Source organism: Micropterus dolomieu, linkage group LG04 (assembly GCF_021292245.1).
Source record: "Micropterus dolomieu isolate WLL.071019.BEF.003 ecotype Adirondacks linkage group LG04, ASM2129224v1, whole genome shotgun sequence".
Lineage (NCBI taxonomy): Eukaryota > Metazoa > Chordata > Actinopteri > Centrarchiformes > Centrarchidae > Micropterus > Micropterus dolomieu.
This window is the reverse complement of record NC_060153.1, coordinates 18,208,912-18,230,231: the sequence shown is the minus strand read 5'-3', so window position 1 is coordinate 18,230,231 and position 21,320 is coordinate 18,208,912. Positions and strand designations below refer to the sequence as shown.

The 21,320-nt window shown below is 41.9% G+C and overlaps 1 protein-coding gene across 5 annotated transcripts; it reads right to left on the bottom strand.

The window, feature by feature from the left end:
* Positions 1-735: 735 nt before the first annotated feature.
* Positions 736-21,320, bottom strand: ubn2a (ubinuclein 2a). Of its 5 annotated transcripts, none has more exons than XM_046047759.1 (17): positions 20,704-21,319; positions 19,363-19,479; positions 17,422-17,523; positions 16,464-16,574; positions 14,949-15,052; positions 13,041-13,602; positions 11,813-11,883; positions 11,315-11,444; positions 9,969-10,075; positions 9,502-9,612; positions 8,593-8,736; positions 7,183-7,233; positions 7,009-7,051; positions 4,637-6,151; positions 4,323-4,530; positions 2,611-2,679; positions 736-1,030 (listed from the first exon to the last, which is right to left on the bottom strand). In XM_046047759.1, the coding sequence occupies exons 1-17, from the start codon at positions 21,007-21,009 to the stop codon at positions 984-986; spliced, it is 3,798 nt and encodes a 1,265-aa protein (XP_045903715.1). In that variant the 5' UTR covers positions 21,010-21,319; the 3' UTR covers positions 736-983. The 5 variants fall into 5 exon arrangements, with proteins under 5 accessions (XP_045903715.1, XP_045903716.1, XP_045903718.1 ...); XM_046047760.1 differs by having other exon boundaries at positions 14,949-15,049; XM_046047762.1 differs by lacking the exon at positions 17,422-17,523 and having other exon boundaries at positions 14,949-15,049; positions 20,704-21,320.

Genomic DNA, 21,320 nt, shown 5'->3' with positions numbered 1-21,320 from the left:
AAAAAAAAAAAAAAAAAAAAAAAAAAAAAAAAAAAAAACACAATTCAAGTAGGCTACAATCTCGATGTTTCTCCCCTCTCTCACAGGTGGCTCACTCTCCAGGAGGAGGAGCCCAAAACTATTTCAATTCAAGTCTTTTTTCCAGAAAAGGTCCAGTGTGATTAAACAGCACCAAAAACACACTGAGCAAGAGAGGGGCATCAAACTTACACTCGCTCATTATTGTGAAAAGGGGGATACACGTCCTTATCCATTCATACTGAATAATCTGGAAAGAAATTAACAGTATATTGTGTTTTTTTTATGTACATACACACATTCAAAATCAACCTCACCGTTTCTCTCTCTCTCTCTCTCACACACACACACACACACTAACATGTTTTTGTCCCTGTGTAAATTACAAATAATTTATCGATATTAATTTAAGCTACTATTTAACAGTCATTTGTGGGAGCAGAGGTGACCAACAATAAAATTTCTACGGACACGACGATTCCCACATCTGAGACAAGAGACAGAAAAATAAAAATTCATTACGGTTTTTCTTTTTGTACTGCAAGAACAAGAGTCCTGTTATTCCACATAAGCTTAAATACAAATTATATTACGTAGCGTACTACTACTCTCATCTGTACCACCATCTCGCTCACACTCATTCCACAGTGATCAAGGTCGGTCATATGTAAACATGTTGACAAAAATAAAAATAAGCTGAACAAAAAATAAGTTCTCTCATCATTCACTCCGTCTTGTTCTCATACCCGGTTCTTTAGAAAATACAGTTAAATTAATTCATCATTGCCACTTGCAGCGAGGATAAATTGATTCTTCCTTTAGGTCCATTTTAAGAGGCAGTGGAGCCCCGCCCCCTCATACCACATCACCGCGTCAGCCAATCGAAGTGAAGAGTCCTATTGGTGGATGTGCCCAGGAGGCTGTGATGTCACCCCGCTGGTGTCCACCTCCTACGCTGTTATTGGTCAGTGGGATTTCCTCTTCATGTCTCCACCCTGGCTTTGGTTCGCATCTGAGAGGAGAGGACAGATGTTTAAACGACTCTGATGTCTGGATGAGAACAACTCTCCTGTCAGACTGAAGCTCCTCCTCACTGTGGATTAAACTCGGCCTTCGTTATGTAATATTTGAATTTGTTCAGTGGACGTTAAAAGGCTCCATCTCAAAGTTTTATTTCCTACGTGGGAAAGCTTTCTTCTTGTATAACCCCTGAGTAATGCTCACACTAAACCACATCCACCTCCTCACATTTACACACCAGTTTGAACACTCATTCGTGTCTGAGCAATTACAGTGAGTTGAAGGCCGCTAATCCTCCGCCTTCCTTTTTTCTAATATATTTATTTTTAGTTATGACTATACTGTATTATTAGTTTCTTTTTTGTCTATTTTTGTCTCAGTCTATGGAAGCACATTTTTGCCCCTGTGATGAAAAAGATCCTGTAAGTTGTTATAATGAGAAACTTTCTCAAAATATTGACTTAAGATAGAAGTCAATATTTTGAGATATTACGTCAATATTGTGAGACACTATGTCATTATTTTGATAAAGCTTCTCATTATATTGGGATCTTTGTTTTTCCATCACAGTGGCGGTAATTGGCTTCCATACACTTTCACTTAATGTCTGGAGTCAATTCTTGCTATAAAACTTCAATCAAATCCATCATTAAAATAGTTGTACATGAATCAATTAACAAGTTGTTCACACTCTAATCATGATACTGTAAATGTATCGCTAATAACCAGATGGGAATGTGTTTTTGGGCTAACTACCCGACTAATCTCCAGATATCTCAGCACAAACACGTTCACATCACCCAGCTCTACAGAGCCACACTGATAAATGAGCCAGTACAGGCGTATCACAGATATATTTATACCAGCATTCAAAATGCACTACAACTTAAGGGCTGACATGTCTGTGGGTCAACTTGGCCATTATTTACTGGAGCAGGAATAAGATTTGGGTTTAAGACCTGACTTTGGCCTCATTATTTACACAGAAGATAAAAATGTTCAGGCTTGTTGCAGACAGACAACATTATGTTATTTGAGATGCACATTTTAACCTCAGATATGTAACTGAACAAAGACATGGCTTTAGTGTCAAACTAACTTATAATAATATTCAGTGTAGAGTTTGAGGTCCATCACACGGTGAGTTGGTTAGATGTTCAGATGTTTCTTTGGTCGCACATAATCCAGGGGAGACTGGACTGTGTAAGTGTCTGTTACAAACTGAATTCAGCCACATGTGTATGGTGGACAGAATTTCAATTTCACATGTTAATTACACTGCTGCTCTCAAATGAAAAAAAACATTTGTACAACTGAATCCTCGTTAAGCAAACTACTGGAGGAAAAAAAAACAACATCTCTGAATAACTTCAACTGCTTTACAACATGCTTCTACTGTGCTACCGAGGACAAACCAGAGACATGCCAAACACACACCAGATACACTGAAGCGGGCAGAAAGAAAGAAAGCACACAAAACAGCGGCCGAGCAGAGGCCAAAAGCTCGACTTGACTTGATGGAGAGAGAGAGAGAGCGACACACACACACACACACATGAGAATGCAGATTACCTGAGAAAGCAAGCTGCAAGTGAGGAGGTAGGGCAGCCTGCGACCCTGACTGGAGACTCTTATACAGATCTGAGGAGAGATGGAGGGAAGATGAGAGGGAAGAAGGCAACAACATGAACAAAAACAACAACAACAACAACAACAAGGGGGAACACGGAAAAGATGATGCAGAGTGGGTGGGGCGGCATGTTAAAATGGGGGACCAGCAGCAAAAGAGGGGATATGTACTTGTGTGCCTCGCTTCACTTTGATCAAAGTGAAGCGAGGCACACAAGTACAAAAGGTTGAGATGACAGAGACGGACACAAAAGATGGAGAGAACAAAGAAAGGGAGACAGTTTTTTTTTTTTATTTATTTATTTTTTTAAATGGAGCCAGGGTGAGAGGGTAACAATCAGAGCAGACACAGTGGAGGTACTGCAGCTTTACCTCAGTATGAGTGCGCACACGCGTACGCGCGAGGTGAACATACAGATGCTGGATTTCAAATATAAAGACAATGAATACATAAATGGTTCCCATTTATCACTTTTAGTCCCCTAATCTATTTTACATCTATCCTGCTTTGTACACATCCTCCTCTAGGAGTAAATCTGCTTCACAGAGGACCAAAAGATTTGTGTAAATATGAGGAGTTAATTAGCAAAAACAGACATCTCCATTTGTATTTATTTTCCTAAATTATGTTGTTTCTTTTATTTATATACTGTAAAGTAAATTTGTACCAAGCACAGTCAAACTTATTTATCTGTGAAAAGATAAAAAACAGATACTATTATGAATGGCTTGTTTCTTTCTTTTAAATTTGAAGAAAACAACTTACATTTAGTGAGTAAACCTATTCAACTACAGCTGTCTTTGCAAGCGGCACAGTCGACGGGCTGCTAATTTTCAGTGAAATTTTTACAGCTTGTACAGGTATAAGTGATGTAAATTAATATTAAAATAGATTTTTTTCAAATTTTAATACAAAAAACATGAATCATTCAGCCCTAGCTGAATTTTAAAAACCTAAGTGTATTTTAATCTGACGAGCCACTGAAAAATTAAATTCATGAGGCTAAATAAAAATGTTTAAATACAAACAGTACAAAAATAAATTATATTCCAAAAAAAAGTGACCTAAATATCAAATGTTTAAAAAACTATAAAAATGTCAATAAAAGAAATAAAAACTAGTTTAAAAGGATAAGTCTTCTGATATTCTATATTTTCGTATTGTCAACAAATTCCATGAAAAACTCGAAATCAACAATGATCCTGACCTGGTAGGATCATTGTTGATTTCGAGTTTTTGTCTGTGTATCCACAGCCTGATTTACCTTACTCCTCTGTGTCACGGATATTATTTAAAAATGCAACATGACTGAAAATAGTCCAAGAAATGCAGTGCCCAGCTTGTTTCTGGACATTTAATAAATGAAACTATACATTCAATACCTTGTGACAGTGTAGGGAAACATCAAACTATTGAGCATAACGCGTTGCTCGTTTTGGACTTTTAATGGAATTTGTTGACAGTATGTCACCAATATTATTTTCTAAAAATAATAAAGCCAAGAAATAAATAAGCTTCCTCCTGTTCAACTGTGTCCTTTCTGTGTCCCTTAGTGTTGTTGCACGTGTTTTGTGAAACACTGAGTTATTTGGTCTTTTTTCCCCCTCTCATCAATGCTATATGGCAAAACATAAAAGGTCTTGTGCCCACTCACCCATTAGGTCGCTCTGTGCTAGGGAGTATCCTGAGTTGGAGCTGGGTGCCGAGCCCATGCCAGCGGCCCCTGGGGCTCCGGGGGGGCTGAAATTGAGCAACGAGGGGAACTGAAAGGGCAGCGAGACGGGCACCAGGCCTCCCAACATCCCGAAGCCCAGGGGCAGAGCCGAGGGGCTGCCCAGGAGGGAAGTGCCTGCGGTTGATACCTGCAAACACAAGATGCAATGAAAAGGGAGATTTAAGTTGAATTTACTCAGAACTGTGACTCCATCTGCTTTTGTTCCATATTCTTCTTGTTGCCAAGAAACGGACCTGTGAGAGGTGTGACGTTGTGGAGGACGTGGCCAAAGTTCCTGAAGCCGCCCAACCATTTCCTGCCTTGGAGCTCTGGCTTGCCCCGCCCACCATCCTCTGCCTCTGCCCATGGTTGGCTGAGACTGACGGCGCAGAAGACGAGGGAGTTTTGTCTGGGTGAATGCAGATAGCTGAAACCACTGCCTTGTTGCTGTTGGAGTTGTTGTTGATGCTACTGTTGTTAGTGGTGGACTGAGCTTTCTGGCCTCCAGCAAAGCTGCAGCCGCCCTGCGTCTGCTTCAACTGCACGCTGCCTGATACATTGAAGGGGGGCCGAAATGTTTTGGTAGTTTTGGGGGAGTACTGGTGTTGCTGCTGTTGGGTGGGGATCATCTGATGAGAGAGCGGGTGTGAGGGCGAGGATGACGGGGAGGGGGAGGAGGAGGGAGGTGGGGTGGGCGCAGGGGGCCGAGGGGTGAGCTTGATGATGGGAGAGGAGTTGCTGCTGTGGGAGGACTTGGTGAGGGTGGCCTGCATGGGTGTGATGAAGTTGGCCTGGTGGTGGCTGTGGTGGTGTGTGTGGGATTTACCTTGTGAGGAGTGGGAGGAGTGGGAGGTGGGGGACGGCGAGGAGGCCACCGGGGAGGGAGGGCAGAAGGACTGTAGGGCAGGATGGGGGGTAGAGTTGGAGCGGGACTGTGAGGAGGGGGATGAAGAAGGTGTGATGCTGCTGCTCACGACGCTGACGTTGCTGCTGATGCCGCTGGTTTTGGCACTACTCTTCGCTAGTCCTTGAGGGGCTCCCATAGTTCCCAGCATCCCCACCGGGCTAACAAAGCCCTTCTGATGGGGGGGCAGCAGAGGGGAAGCCGTGGGAGGAGGCCGCTGCTTCGGAGGAGAGGGGGAGGGGTGTGGATGCATCTTGACGCCACCGCCCATCACCAAGCTTGGCCTGTGATTGGGTGATGCCATGGTGATGAGTCTCTGAGTTTGGGTTTGGCCCATGACGCCAGATCCTTTGATCAGGCTGTAGGGACCATTTGCAGTCCTGGAGGCCAGCGTCAGGCCCGCTGCCTGCGCACGAGCCACTGAGGTGACAACGGGAGACGAGGAAGAGGAGGTAGAAGAGGAGGTTGGTAGCGTTGTTGTTGTTGTTAAGTTCCCGGCAGAAGCAGCTGCCAGCTGAGTGGACTCCACCTTAGAGAGGGAATGTTGCTGCGTTGTGGATGCGACCGAGGCAGACAGCTGAGAGGCTGAGGGGTAGTGAGGAGTGACGGGGGGAGGAGAGGAGGTGGGGATCTGCAGGGGCGGGGGTGACAAGGGGCTGTCTGAGGGGCCCAGGCCCTTGGATGCATTGCTGAGGAGGGCCAGCGCGTGAGAGATGGAGTCCAGAGAGGGAGCGGTCAGATCCTCATCCAGAGAGTCTGACAGGCAGATGGGCTCCAATGGCGTGGAGGAGACGAGTTGGCGGTTGGAGGTCAGAGACGGGGTGGAGGTCATGATAAGAGGTGGTTTGTGGATCCACAGACCCTCCTAAAGAACAGAAGACACATGGTCAGTATCAGTAACCCCGAACATGACGTAAATCCTCAAAAGTAGGGAGACAGGACTTTATTTTCCCCCGGCCATGTTGGCCACACCACCGGCTATTATTTCAATAGCGGCTTTTATACAAGACTTACAAAGATGGAAACAACCCTCCAGCAATGAAATAATAAAATTAATGCTAAATAACAAATGTGTCTTCAGAACTATAATACTAGCAGCTCAGGCTGGGCAATAAAACAATAATGGTAATTATGATGATGATATAATTTTCCTCAATAACAATTTAACAAATGCTCAATAAATGTTTGATTTACTTCATTTGAATCACAAATGAATTAGCACTTTTTTCAGTTTTTTTAATTGAGAAAAATGCACTGAAAAAAAGATTTTACTCATGCCGATTTGTTGAAAAAAGATTTTCTCATAATTTTTTTTAATGTTATACCTCAGATTTATTAAGTGATTCACTGTTCAGCATCAAGTGTTTGTCCTGTTCTGACCGTAAAGAATAGTTTAAACCACAATAAACCATCTGGTTTCTTCACCTTTCCCTCAGGAGCAAAACCCAGCCTATAAATGATTTGAAATTTATTGTGATAATTACCGATATTGAATGATCGCAATAACATTTTTGGCCATGTCGCTCAGCCCTTCTAGCAGCCAAGACACACTATGAGGCAGTGAACAAAGTTCATTATATTGTTGCTTCATGATTAAATGCTGTTTGGAAAATGAGTTCACACTAAATTATTGTGGGTTTAAAAAAAAAATCAGTACTGTAAAAACAAAACTGCAGTTGGATATTTTCAGATATTATACAATAAATGACCTGAGTCACTCACCTTGGCTTTGGCCTTGGGCCCAGGCACCATTCTCCTCTTAACTCTGTGTGACAAATACAAGCAAATATTCAGCCTTTTGTATTTACATTTTGCAAGTCCATTCTTGGAGAAAAACCCTGAGCAGTTGGTTTTACTGAGGGAGCACGAGCTGTGTGACATAGTGTAAGTACTTACAGGTTTCCAGTGAGGTGACTGTGAACTGAAAGACTCTCCTTCAGCAGAATCCTGAGCAGAGGAAACACACAACGATAAACACAGGACAAGAATGGCTTGATCATCGCTGGGTTAAATTTCTCAGTCACCTCAGCCTGTGAGAAAGACAAACTTGTCTGTGTGTTTGTTGACGAGCAACACAAACATTTGCAGAGATACTAGTCCAGTTTGACATTACATTGACAATGGGTTTAGAAAAATGTGCCCGAACTTCCCAACTGCAAACTCCAGCCTATTTTATTTTTCCAACTAGAATACACAATCACAGTTTCTATAACATAAATAAACACATTGTTGTTGGTGGGAGTGTTAAGACTGAGCAGAAAAACAATTCTGTCTATGCAAATATGGCTTTGACTGTGTGCTGCATGCCCTTACGTGTCTTCAGTTAGGATGTCACCTCGTCGTTAAGTTAAGTTCTACTTAACTACCAGACCAGTTCAAGCACCAACCGGAGGTAGCAGTGTTTGTCACTGGGGCAAAACTAAAAATAATTAAATCATTTTGGGGGAATTTTGCCTCTGCAGGCTCTCAGGGGAGCAGCGCTACAGACTTTGGCATCATGCAATAACTGATGGACGTCCTAACTAAAGACGCCCTAACTTGATGAGAAAACTGACAGATTGCATTTTCCTTTTGACACCAAAAGATCATGGTGTCATGTAAATGCAATAGACTGTGGGCGCTGTTTCACGTATTGAATTTGAATATTGTCCACTGACAGGAATCCACTGACTCCGGCACGTTAGGGCTGGGCCACGGTTTTGCATTTTAATTTTCAAATCTGAATTAGCATTTAAACATTGTCCACTGTACAGCAGAGTACAACTTTGAAAATTAGTTTTATCATTTTAATTTGATGATAGAACGCTCATACTGAATGCAATACATGAAAATAAACAATTGGATTATTGGGTTTTCATTTTTACTCAAATAACACTTATGTGTTACACTTAATAACATGTGTTAAATGATAACACCATTGTGGAACTACATTTTATTATCCAGTTTCTCTTATTATTATTATAATATAGTCCCCTACAGGCTTCCATACCATCTTCTGTACGCTGTCATTCTGGTGTCTTACGTCTTCTGTCTGTATTTCTTAACTACACACACAATACTTTATGATTATGTGTTTTTGTAATGTACAGCTGCTGTAATATAATGTTAAACATGCTCATAAAATAAAACACCCTCACTAACAAGGAGCTACCAGTAAATGTAGTAAAAATGAATTGGCTGCTATTTACAACAAACTTGGTTCGATGGGGAAAAGCAAATACATTTACCAACTGACTAAACTAATGCTTGTCTCAAAAGTGATAAACAGCAACACACACACACACAACACACAACACACTGACAGACCTGGCCTGCATCCAGCCTTTGGGCCATAGTGGTTTGACCTCATTCTCTAAGAAGGCCTTGAGGTAGTCCTCCACAGACAGAGAGCACTGGTTCTCCATCTCATAGCAGCTCAGCTTCACTCGCACCAGGCTGCACAGCAGGATCCTGCACAAACACAATTACTCAATTCAATGCAAATCATTCAGTGTTAAAAGTTAGGCTGCAGGTGTTGAGCGCACAATGACTCAAGAGACCGTTATTCTCCAGGGAGCCAGAAGGTAATAATGACCAATAATTACTGTGTAAAAAACTAATAAACTAATAAAAAGGGTAATGTGGACGCTGTTGTGAAAACGAATGATGATAGAAAAGTAGCTGCGAGTCATTCTCAAGGTTTTCACATTCACGCAGGCATCAAATTCAGCCTTCCACAGTAACTTTAAAGATAAATTGAATTTGATCTTTTTTCCAGGGTAGAGTGAGAGTAAAACTATTATATATATATATGAGTGCAATGCTAAATTGGTGGAGTATTCTTTTAAATGTTTTGTTTGGTGAAATGTTGGGACTATATTGCATATTTTAAAGGCCAAAAATCACACGGGACTAATTTAATGGCATGATAAAGTAAAGAGACACTGTAACAGGATTAATGCTTCACATTTATTTGCTCTGTACCTGTACTCTGCATAATGACAATTCCCTCTTCATTCATTTTCAAAACCTTTGAGGCCGTGTATATCTCCATCCCAGCAGCTCAAACAATTTTTAAAGGCCTGTGTAAGATCTGTTTACTAGATTAGACACCAAGTGTGCAGAGCGACAGGAAAGATGGAGAAAAAAAAGGGACAGGGTGTGACAAAAAGGTGAGGATACAGAGTCAAACCTGCAGCACCACAAACACACAGCTAGAGCGTCCTGGATCATTACCTGAGCTTGTCATCCCAGACAAACTTCTTCCGCGGGCCCATCACCCTTTTCCCAGGCTTTTCCTCATCCTCCTCCTCTGAGCCATTCTTATCGCCCTCTTCTGACTGCTGCCTGCAACACACACACACACACACAGACACACACACACACAGTAAGACGTAAATATACATGCACATATACATACATTCACCAACGGCTTGAATAAATGTTTTCGTTAACAATCATTAGTAGACTATTGTAGGTGTGTTCTCAAGTTACAGGAAGAATTATGCTCCGTCTAAAAATAAAAATAATTATATACGGCTCAAACTGTAATTTTTTTTTAGATCAGTGTTAGTTGTGGTTTGTTTGATAGAATTCATCATTAACACCTACTGAAAGGCACAGGCAGAAGATAGGGAGAGCTAGGGCAAAAGCTTTTAGTTTGAGTTCACCTGCTTAATTTATAAAACAAAGGATTTACTTACTTTGCAACCTTGGCCATGCAGTCCATGTTGTATCTGGCTATCTGCTCTGGCATCACACTACACACCGCCAGCTTCAGCTTCAACAGCGGCGTCCGCAGTCGATCATCCTGGGTGAGAGAGAGACGGGGTGGAGGCATTAGAGGGAGAACAGGAATAAAAGGAGGCGAAAACAAGTTAGCGTACTTAGCCTCAGAGTGAGGAGAGTGAGAAAAAAGATGGAAGCAGAGTGACAGTGGGAGATAAGAAAAAGGATTGAAGAAAGAAAGAGACTAAAGAAAAGCCAGAAAGGAGGGAGAGCAAAAAATAAGAAGCAGTGGTAACAAGAGAGAGTCAAAACAGGAGAAAGTGGGGGAGTATGTTGATGCTTTTTGTCAACAAAGCTACTTTAATGGTCTGTGACAAAAGACATTTGGAAGCCTGTTTTCAGCAGCAGTCCTCGGTGCACTAGTCAGCCTACACATGAACAGCTGAAGCAGTGAAGACGGCTGGGGATTAAAAGCTATATGAAAAGCCACAAATAATGTGGAGGATCAGTTTGGGGGTTAAACAACATGAAGCTGAACACAGCAGCTCAAATGCTCAGAAATATGCAAATCTGAAAACAGAGTTTGAAGGGAGGACCTGGAATGATATTTTGCTGCTTCCTTGATTCATCTGTTATGAAAGATCCTTCAATAGGTGATATTTCGGAGTGCCAGATGAGCATGAGTGAGAGGCTAAATAAGCCACAATTACTGGTATGACACAACATAAATACAACTTGCTGCACTGATTAATTGAATAGTCGATTAGTTGTCAACTGTTTAATTAATCGCCAACTAATTTGAGTAATTTTTTAAGAATAATTACATGATTCTTAAATGCTTCTTAAATGTGAATATTTTCTGGTTTCTCCTCCTTTATGACAATAAACTGAATATCTTTGGGTTGTGTTCATAAGAGATTTGAGGATGTCATCTTGGGCTTTGGGAAACACTGATCGTCATTTATCACAATTTTCTGATATTTTACAAGGTACATTTATTGGACAGGATTTCAACAGGATTGAAAGATGAGATGAATTTTGTAGTTGAAGTAAAAACTTAACTTAGAAAATAATCGACAGATAAATCAACAGTTTAAATAATGGTTGGGTGCAGCCTTCATCTAAACAATTATCTAAATATAAATCAATTTGAAGACTGCATTTATGATGAATTATTCCCCCCATTCTTTTTATGTCAAGCAATTACAATTATTTCTAAAAATAGTTTTTTCATTGCACAAAGAAGTTTCGAAGATGATCTAAATTTATTGATTTAAACTGAGGGGGTTTGTCACGTTCTGCACAGATACGCCTCACTCACCTGGATGTTCAGACTGAGCTTCTTCATGCGTTTGAGGAGGGCTTCTTTGTTGCACGGCACAAATGCCTCCATGTGTGAGTAGATGTCCGAACGCATGGCAGAAGGCTGCTCCTGGACCTGCAGCTCAATACTGAGGGGAGGAAGAGGAGGAAGAACGTTACAGCGGTGGAAAAAGACCGGGAGAAAAAGTTGGTAGGATACAGAGAGACAGAAGAAAAAAAAGAGATGGGAGATTGGGGTGAAGGATGGGGTAGAATAAAAGGTAGTCGCACCGAATAAGAGGAGGGTGAAGATAAAGTTGAAGAAACAGGGAGAGGTATGGAAATGAGAAGCATGTCATTAACACGTGCAACGAGAGACAGAGAGAAAACAAAACACTTAAAGACAGCAGGAGAGGTAGCGAGGGAAATCAGCTGAAAATGAGTGAGAAAGATTGAAGGGGAGGAGGAGAGTGAGCTGGGATTTGGCTGACTGTGATTTAAAAGCTGTCCTACTCACTCCAGCAGAATGTTATTCATGTCCAAGGTGAAAAATTTTTTCCGACCCTCTTGATCAAACTGCCGCGAGGCCTGTGGGAGAAAAGGTTGAGTCAGCACACCGGCACTGTTCCATACAGTACAAATACATAGATCTGTGATGCTGTGCCTCTGAGGACTTTGTGCCGACAGAAACACACTTCCTCACTTCTCTTCTACTTACACTGACCTTCGCCTGACTGTAATTTTAAACCATAAACTTTTACACTTAACCCAACTGGATTTGGCTTGTTTTGTTTGGCTGGTGCGATCAAACTCTGGCGCAGACTAAACAACCAGATCCTCCAGGTTGACTCTGGTGCAGTTGTTTGTGGTGTGAACACACAGGATTTTGTAATACTACATATAGGATACAGTTGTATTCTAATGCTCATTATGAACCATTTCTTTGCCGTTTTGTGTGAGACCACAAGCAAAGAAAAATAAACACATAAGAGGCATAAAAGTGCTGCATGATCTGCTGTCTATGGACCACATAGAGCTGATAATGCAGGATGACAAAATTGACAAAATTGTCTAATTAGTGAACCCGTTGCTCTGCATGTTGATACCTATAGTTTTGTACCTATATAGGTTTGTTTTTTAACAAGTCAATCTGAAAACTGATTGGAACTAAAAGGCAATGTCATGTTTTTTCCTTGGCCCGGACCAAATGAACCAAACTACAGGTCAAGCGACCTAAGTGACGCTTTCTTTGACGAATCTAAGAAAATACTCATTTATTATGTTGAATCTCCAAATCTTTCCACATATATTATCTTTGAAAGCAACAATAAAAACTCGCCATGTCTTTATTTCGCTGCCTCCCTCCTCCTCACTCTTCTTCACCTCTGTATCCTTCACTTGCATCATCCTTTTCAAACACCTCTCTTGACATTTTTACCAACATCTAGAAAAACATTTCTCTGCTACAGATCGACTTTGTGGCTCCGAGATATAAGAGCAACAAGAAAATAAGAACTTCTTCAAAAGGATGTGATGCCAACCCTGCTGTTTTAGTTACATAATACCCCTCAGAGTTCAGCTGGGAGCCATGTTTCTTCAATATAAGAGGCTATTCTCGTTGGACTAAACAATACCAATAAACATTTTGTGCCACTTCCTGAGCTGATTGGCATTTGTGTTTAACTTCAGTGAAGAGGCTTCACAGGCAATCGCATCCTCCCACAGAGCGTGGGCATCTGACTCACCGCCCGCAGGTCCTCGATGCGTTTAATAAGAGGAGCAGGCAGTCCATCAGGCAGCGGAGGCGGAGACAAAAGTCCACTGGAAGACCCCAAGCCTCGCCCTTGGCCGCCACCTCCTCCTGCTGCTGCTGCTTTATTAGTCGGAACGCCTACTCCCAGAATGCCATTCTCCCTGGCCGCCACCATGGCGTGCTGCTGCTCAGTGTCCAACAAGCCAAAGTCCAGGTCGCCTAGGAGATCCTGCAGCTCCTTCTCATTGGCCGAGCCCAGCAGTGACATCACAGCGGGGTCGGAGGTGAGGTCTGCCAGTGAGAGGTCGGTGCTAGCTGTGTTGCCCTGCGGGTGGGTGGAGTTAGAGGCCAACAGGTGGTTTGTTGAGTTGGTGGAGTGGGGTTTGTTAGCCCCGCCTCCTGCCGGGCCGGGGTGAGACATGTTCGGGTTTCTTTTCTTCATCTCTTCCTTCTCCCGGGTGAAGCGGCGGAGCATGGCCGCCAGGTACAGCGAGTCCTTCATCAGCTTCTTCCTCTTCTTCTTCTCCGGTCGGTGGAGGTTGAGGACTGTAACTCTGTTGGAGGAAAACAGCGAAATGCTAAGTACACATGTTGAACGAAAGGCGATACAGTGGCCTAGACTGCGTTGGCATTTTGTTTCACTTCATTCATTCAGACATAAAGTTTGATTACATGCACATCCTGGTTTTATTATCTTATTCAGGATATGACATTTATGTGGAACATGACATGAGAAACCCGATTATTAGCCTCGCTGTTTATGCGATTCTAACAGTATTCAGTTTTCTGCTCATCTGTGTGGAGTTGTGTTCTGGTTCCTCAACATCTCAGCCACGATTTACTGTAGAATAATCAGAAACCTGGAGAAGGTGTTTACACGCCACAGTGTCCCGGTTTCCAATGAAGGAATTCAGGTAGCATATATTATAGCAGATCTGAGTCACTCTCATCCACACTTGTTGCCATTTTTCTGCCGTTATTTTTCATTAATGGAGCTAGCTAGTTATACTATACTAAGCTCTAACCACAAACAAGCACAACAGTAGACCTATTTGAATCGCTGCATAAATGTGAGATCATAATAAAGCAACAAAGGCACTTTCAGTCACATTTAAGAGGGACAGAAAAGTGAGTAGGTAGAGGTAAAAAGCACAACATGAAAATAAATGAAACCAAATAAAGAGACAACAGTGAGGATAAACCTGCAGTCTGCTCTGAAAGATCTGACACACACATACCTATATTTAACATCATCTGTTTCATAATGGCATAATGGCACAATGGCAATAGCTACTGCTATTTTCAGAATGGCGGCAAGAGTACTCGGCCTATCTGAGCGCGGATAATGGAGCGTTTTCTAGAAGGTGGCTGGCTTGTCACAGCAACTAATAGCGAGTCACAGTCAGCATCCCTGCCTCATGATAGATGTATGAGAGGATCTGCACAAAAGCACAGGGGTATAATGTCACACAGGGTGGTGGACTATTAGCGCAGTAAAGAGTGGATAAATGCGTCATCACATTGGCCCAAGAATCCATGGGTGTCCAAAAGGTCAACTTTTCAAGCACAGGAGAAAAGCTTGGCCATTTATGTAACAGTGTCTGTGTGTTTGACATTTTAAAGTGACTTCCCCCCCCCAATAGCTTGGCTTAATGGTAATGAATCATTTGATTATGTGGGAGATCTTTTTAAAGATCTATTTTAAAGATGCGTGGAATGACCTCCTGACGAGAGACAAAAAAGCAGGAAATACAGCTTGCTTAGCCACTCTTGGGCCAGTCATCCAGCTTCTTAATTAATATAAATCCTTAACATGAAGCGTTACCTCATCAACTGACTCAAGAAAACCACTAAAAAAAAATAAACACAGACAGTAATATTATACCGCAATGATTCTCACCCTTGTTTAGGTACTCTGTTCTTCTTCGGGTTCTTCTCTTCAAGGTTGTTCACTTCCTTCTTTTTCCTCTTCTTAATCACCTGCCCCTTGTCGTCAACCAGCTTCTGAAACAAGAGCACACACAGTCCTTAACTCAAATAAGCAGAAGCACAGTGGCAAACGATCAATTCTGTCTGAGGAACACACACAGTGCTCTGCGCGTGTGTGTGCGTGTGTGTGAGCAGGCGTACACCAGTATGTCCTTCAGAGATTTCTCTTGATCGTGAAAGATAACGTCTACCGCACATCTTACTAAAACCAATGAAAATCAAGCTCCTGTTGGGAGGACATTCACATTCCTCGCTGGGACTGCGGAGATCCTGCTGTGTCATATGTTGACCATGGGACAAGCAAGATCTTAGTAACCATTCTATTTATCCCAAGGAAAACACATCACACAACTCTTCACCAGTAAACCATGCTTTATTCAGCCGTGAATAAAGCATGGTTTGGCAACGAAGCTCACATTTCTCAAATTTAGACATAAAATCATATTATAATATGATGAGACACACTACAATTTGTCCACAGTGTCCATGGAGCTGTTTTGCCTAAACAATCGTGGTACAGGGAGGTAGTGCATTAAAAAAAAAATCAAGACTAAGTCTAAAGCCACGCTAGTAGCTCTGTGAGGATGTACGTCACAGCAGAGTGTTTAACTAAATACTAACATAAGCTTGCTCACCAAGGTTATTATAGTTTTGTTTTTTTCGTTAGTTTTTATTTTTATTTCAGTTAACGACGATGTTTTTTCACATCTAGTTTTTGTTAAGTCGTTCGTCTTCGTTAAAGATAATAACCTGATGCTCACATGCTCTCAATGACAATACTAACATGGTGATGTTAAGCAGGTATAATGGCGAGCATGTTCAACATCTTAGTGTAGCGTGTTAGCATGCTAACATCTGCTGATTAGCTAAGTTAGGGGGATTCCCAAAAATCACTGGGATTTATCCTCTGCGTAACGTGAATGTCTGTACAGAAGTGTGAGCCAATCCATCTAATACTTCTTGATCCAGTCTGGACCAGAGTGGTGGACCTACTGCCCGACACTGCCCCCCCAGAGCCATGCATCTAGTGCGGCTAAAAACGCATCTTGATCTTTACTTGATCCTTCAGGTCACGTGGTGCAAATAACTGGAATAAGTTACCTTTGCATATAAATATAGATTACCATAAATGTTGAGTTATGAGCTTATATTGTTGACTTATTGTTGATGAGTTAAGTATTATTGCGTTGGCTTGTTTGTAGTATGACGCCGCCTACTCACGTGGACTCCCCCATCTTTGCTAGTATAACAGCCATAATGGAAATAAGTCTTGGACTTCACGGACTGTCGATGTAAAAAAAACGCAACTAAACTTTAAAAAATATACACAATCACAAATCATTTCAGGGTCTGAGAATGTGAGTTTAAAATACTGTACACAAAAGTTTTTCTATGTTCCGTGATGTACATGTTGAGGTAGTGTCACCTTGTCCCCCTCTCCCTCTGAGTCAGAGGCCGCTCTGAACTGCAGCGTGCCAGTGTTGATGTAAAATCCCCCCAGCTTTGTGGTCAAAGACGCAGGCACCAGCTCATCATACTGAGAAAGAAAAAACAAAACAATAGAAGACAGTTTGTGGTATAAGATCACAGGAATCTAGAAAACAATAAATCCCCAAAATCTGCTGTCTGCAGATTTCAAAACATATTGAGTAAATGATGATGTTTTTTGTTAACATTTCACAAAGCAGCCCATGCTTTTCTCTTGGTCAGTGAAAATGGATGGCTTGTTGAGCGCCAAAATAAATAAATCACTAAAAAGAATCACAGTCCCTCCAGGCCACAGATTTTTCCATCACGGAGCATCTCAAAACAGAAAAAGGGGTCAAACAGGCGCTGCCAATTTGTGAGTGCAGCGAGTACAGGCAGCTATCAAAACAACAAAACAATTATCACATGATGGCAGAAAATCCATACAAAGAGCATAATTCTACCTATTACAGTCAGAAAGAGAGTGATATCCTCTGAATACTGAGCAACAAACACTGCCAAACAAAAACATGTACGAGGAGCACGTACGTATTCATGACTCATGAGGATGATTTTAGACCGTAGTCTCAGGTTGGATCTAAGGAGGGACAAGTGTCTATCTTTAGAAACGCCACTGAATGCACTGTATTAAAACAGCAAGCCAGGAAATAAATATTTAACCACACTGGAATAATGTCTACCTCAACAGAACAAGGCAAGAGAACAGTAGTTCAGAAATGTGACGAGGACAGTAAATAAATACGCAGATAATAAATAAGGGAGAAAAGACAACAATGTGCAATGTTATTGTTAAGACTAAAGGGAGACATCCGGCTAAATTAAAGTGACATCCTGGGAAAAAAATAGACAAATAAGTCAAAAATAGCCTCTTTATTAATAAAGTGAGGGGTACTCACAGCTTCTGAGTTGTCTATAAAGGGGTCTGTCTCGTCATAGCCAAAGCCTATATCAATCAAATCTTGCATTCTGTCCTTCCTCTTCTTTTTCCCTGTGTTACCCTGAAAAATAAAATAAATAAAAAACAAACCCAAACATTAAGTTTTGACTTACAAGAAAATTCCTCACATTTAATCTAACCTTAATTAATAAAAAACGTCCTCGCTTTCTCTATGAGGCGGTTGATTTAGTGGCATTTGATCCCCTTAAGAACACAAAAGTCCCTTTTCCACCGGATGATACCTGCTCAACTCGACTCAACTCTACTTTTTTGGTTTTCCATTGGGCAAATCTGGTACCTGGTAGGTATTTTGGTATTACCCAAGTGAGCTGAGGCGATGCCCAAATGTGCTGTGAAAACTGATCGGTAGGAGAGAATCGTCACTATTCACTACATCATCATTGCTCATGCCAGACGGCGTGTCACAAGAAAACAAATATGTCAGATAGTTAACTGCAACGATCCTGTTACCTTATGTGTGGCATGCAATGTGTGTGTGGGTTGCAGGTGTGTTTCGTGTGGAAGGTCACGGCAGTTTCGTGCGGCGTTGCTATGACGACCACCTACAAGCGACTTGAGTCGAGGTGAGTTAAGCTGGAACCAGCAATGGGTTGGCGCCAAAACACACATTAGACAACTAAAGTCTGACTGATAAATCGACCATGGCGATATATCGGCCTCATACAAATATGCTATTATTGGCACGTCCGTCAACCGATGAGTAGGCTAGAAACAAAACAAGGCATTTATTAAAAAATGTTTATGGAATGCATTAATGTAAAAAAATGAATATCAGACATATTTTTATTAGATATTTTGAATTCTCAAATATCAACATCAGCCTCAAAAATATCATATCAGTCAAGCTATAGAAACAATCAATACTGAAAATATCACTGAATATACGTATAACTGCCTCTGTTGCCCCTGAGTTGTTATCCAAACTGAGGCTCTGAGGATAGCGTGGTGCTGTACAGACTGTAAAGCTCTTTGAGGCACATTTGTGATTTTGGGATAGATAGATGAATTAAATTTACTTGACTCTAACAAGTTACTAAAAGACACCAACAGAGTGGTTTTAACTAATATATCAGCTGATATTAGCTTATTGCAGATAGTAATGAGGTAAATATTTGTCAACAAGTAAGAAATTGCAATAAAGAAATAACAATAAGGTATACATGAGGTAATTTAGAAACAGTGTCACCTTGTTTTTCCTCCCAGAAAGCACTGACATATAGATTCTTCAACTGTAAAATGTCCCACTTGTGTTTGTTCAGTATTATGTGTTTATTGGCAGATTAGGGCTGACCCCGAATAGTGGAAGATTCGATGCTTTGATGGGCGGAGCCTGACTCAACTGTCAATCTCACAGTGCTCAATGTCTGATTTTACATAGAACTACCAGTTTTCTCCCAATAAGTTAATATACTGCCTATTACAGTATAAATTTCAATATATAATGCTGTAAATAAAAAAAATGAGAAAAAAAGAAAGCTTTTAATAAATGTTTTTAAAGTGCATGAATAAATCCAGAATTGTAACCCTAACCCTCAAGGCAGGGGGCATCAGTGCGCATGTGTAGGCGTAGCATGTATGTATGTATGTGAGTGTGTAGTGGCAGAAGAGGAACTTGCTGTATAGATGGAGCCTTAACTTCACCGTTGTTGTGCAGAATTGTCTGCACCTCGCAGGATGTTCGGATCATTTATCACCATTGATGAACCACACGTAGAATATTACATCGTTTTTAAATAGTACTTGAAATAGACCAGTGAGGAACCGCGACGTGCATGCGGCTGTCGACCGCAAGAAGAGAGAATTTACCCCCCCCCCCTTAACATAACTAGAAACACTTCCAAATGCAGATATTAAAAAAAGAATATATATAATAACTCACATATTTATTTTCAAACTTTTTAGCCAGGGCCTCAACCTGGAGCCGCTCTCTCTCGTCATCGTTGAAGGGGTCCTTGGGATCGTGAGCTGTAGTCAGACTTGGAGGATTATTCTTTGCCTGGAACAAATAATGAAAAAATAAACATTTGATTAAAAGATCATGATCCAATGTCAGAGCTAGGACCCTCACACTGAAGCACAACCAGCTTCAACGTATTATCATGTCACTGACACACAATAAAGTAAAACAGGGCTGCAACTAACGTTTCATTTCATAGTCATCTGTCGATTATTTTCTCGATTAATCGATAAGTTGTTTGGTCTATAAAATGTCAGAAAATGGTTAAAAAAAATGTTGATCAGTGTTTCCCAAAGCTCAAGAAGACATCTTGAAATGTCTTGTTTTGTCAATAACCCAAATATATTCACTTTACTGTCATTGAGGAGCAAAGAAACCAGAAAATATTCACATTTAAGAAGCTGGATTTAGATCTTTTCTTAAAAAATGACTTAAACTATTTATCAAAATAGTTGCCGATTAATTTTAGTAGACAACTAATCGACTAATTGTTGCAGCTCTACAGTAAAATATGAATACATTCCCACAATATTGCCTAACCCCTAAAATAACTGAATTAACAAAATATGCCCAACGTGGTGCTGGCATGACCATCTTTTGGATTCAAAATAAGAAATATTTAATTATTCTACGGTTTGCAAACTTTCCCCCAATTTCCTCAAATGTGTAAAACAACATTACAGCTAAAACTGGATTATCCTAAACTGTAGGGAATCAAAACGAGCTTCTCTCTGATCTCTCAGCTCTGACATTTGCCTCGCTCCCATGCTACATCCTGGTCCTTCCATCAGCTATGCTCTCTCATCTATCTATCACCCGCAGCCAGAGGGCCAAACTGCATGTGGCATTTCCAAGTGCTGTAATGGCTGTGTGACTGGGCTGTTGCTGGGCAAGTCTGACTGAACAGGACACAGGTAGCGGCACAAGATAAGCGTGATCTCTCTACATGTGCAAAAAAAAAATAATTATACAAATAGAGGACGTCCCCTCGCGAAAACAGCTACCATCTGTTAGAGCGCAGCTGAAGTTGGAAAGCACACAGAGTGGACCGGCTGGCCACAAAGTGCTGCTGTCTTTTGTGTCGACTCGCACTAATGGTCACTTTCAACCACGCTAGTCCACGGAAGGACAAGGTGCACCCCTCCTCCTCCTCTCACTACTTAGCAATGACAAGTCCACACAAACACTTCCAAGAGCGTTAAAATGAACTCCAGCTGCGGTCCCGCTCGGCCTGGTACTGTTAGTTAAACTGGGGGATCCTACCTGGAGGTTCTGGATGAGTTCCCCGTAATTAAACTCGACGGAGGAGCGGTCGTCGGGCTCGGATAGGGACAGGTTGAGCCGCAGCGTCGCCCTCTTGTCGGCTCCAGCCTTGTCCCCGTCGCCGGTTTTGCCGAGACGACCGTCGCTGGCAGCCCCCCCTGCCCCGGTCGCTGCCTCGACCTCCCCGGCTCTACCGAAGTTGAAGTCGGCCTCATCCTCTTCCAGCCGGCGTTTCCTGGACTCCGCGGCTGTCCCAGCTGCGAAGGCCGTGAGGGTGACAAATTGCACTTTTCTCGGTTCGGCCATTTGGATGAGCTGCCTGCCTGTCTGAACCTCGCTCCGGACAGACAGCGACAGCAAGGAGAAGAGCTACTTCGCGAAACTACTCCAAATTGGTGGGTTGAAGAAGGTTTCGCGAAGCTCCGGCGGCGGCTGTGTGCCTAGACGGATGTCAGGGTCTCCTCCGCACCATACGAAGTGAACTCCAGGGGACGCGACGGGCGGGGAAAAGTTGTTTTTTCGGCAGCTACTTGCATCCTCAATTTGCTATGGGACCGACACATTCACAGGAGCCATCTTGGGTTTCGGGAGTAAATAAAATATCAGGAGAGAGGGGT

What these genes read in the sequence shown, in the direction of transcription:
- ubn2a (XM_046047759.1), bottom strand. Translation starts at nt 21,009, where the DNA reads ATGGCCGAACCGAGAAAAGTGCAATTTGTCACCCTCACGGCCTTCGCA. An exon ending in AAAAGTTTGAAAATAAATAT is followed by an intron (nt 17,524 to 19,362) that starts GTGAGTTATTAT and finishes TTTATTTTTCAG; the next exon opens with GGTAACACAGGGAAAAAGAA. An exon ending in TTATAGACAACTCAGAAGCT is followed by an intron (nt 16,575 to 17,421) that starts GTGAGTACCCCT and finishes TTTCTTTCTCAG; the next exon opens with TATGATGAGCTGGTGCCTGC.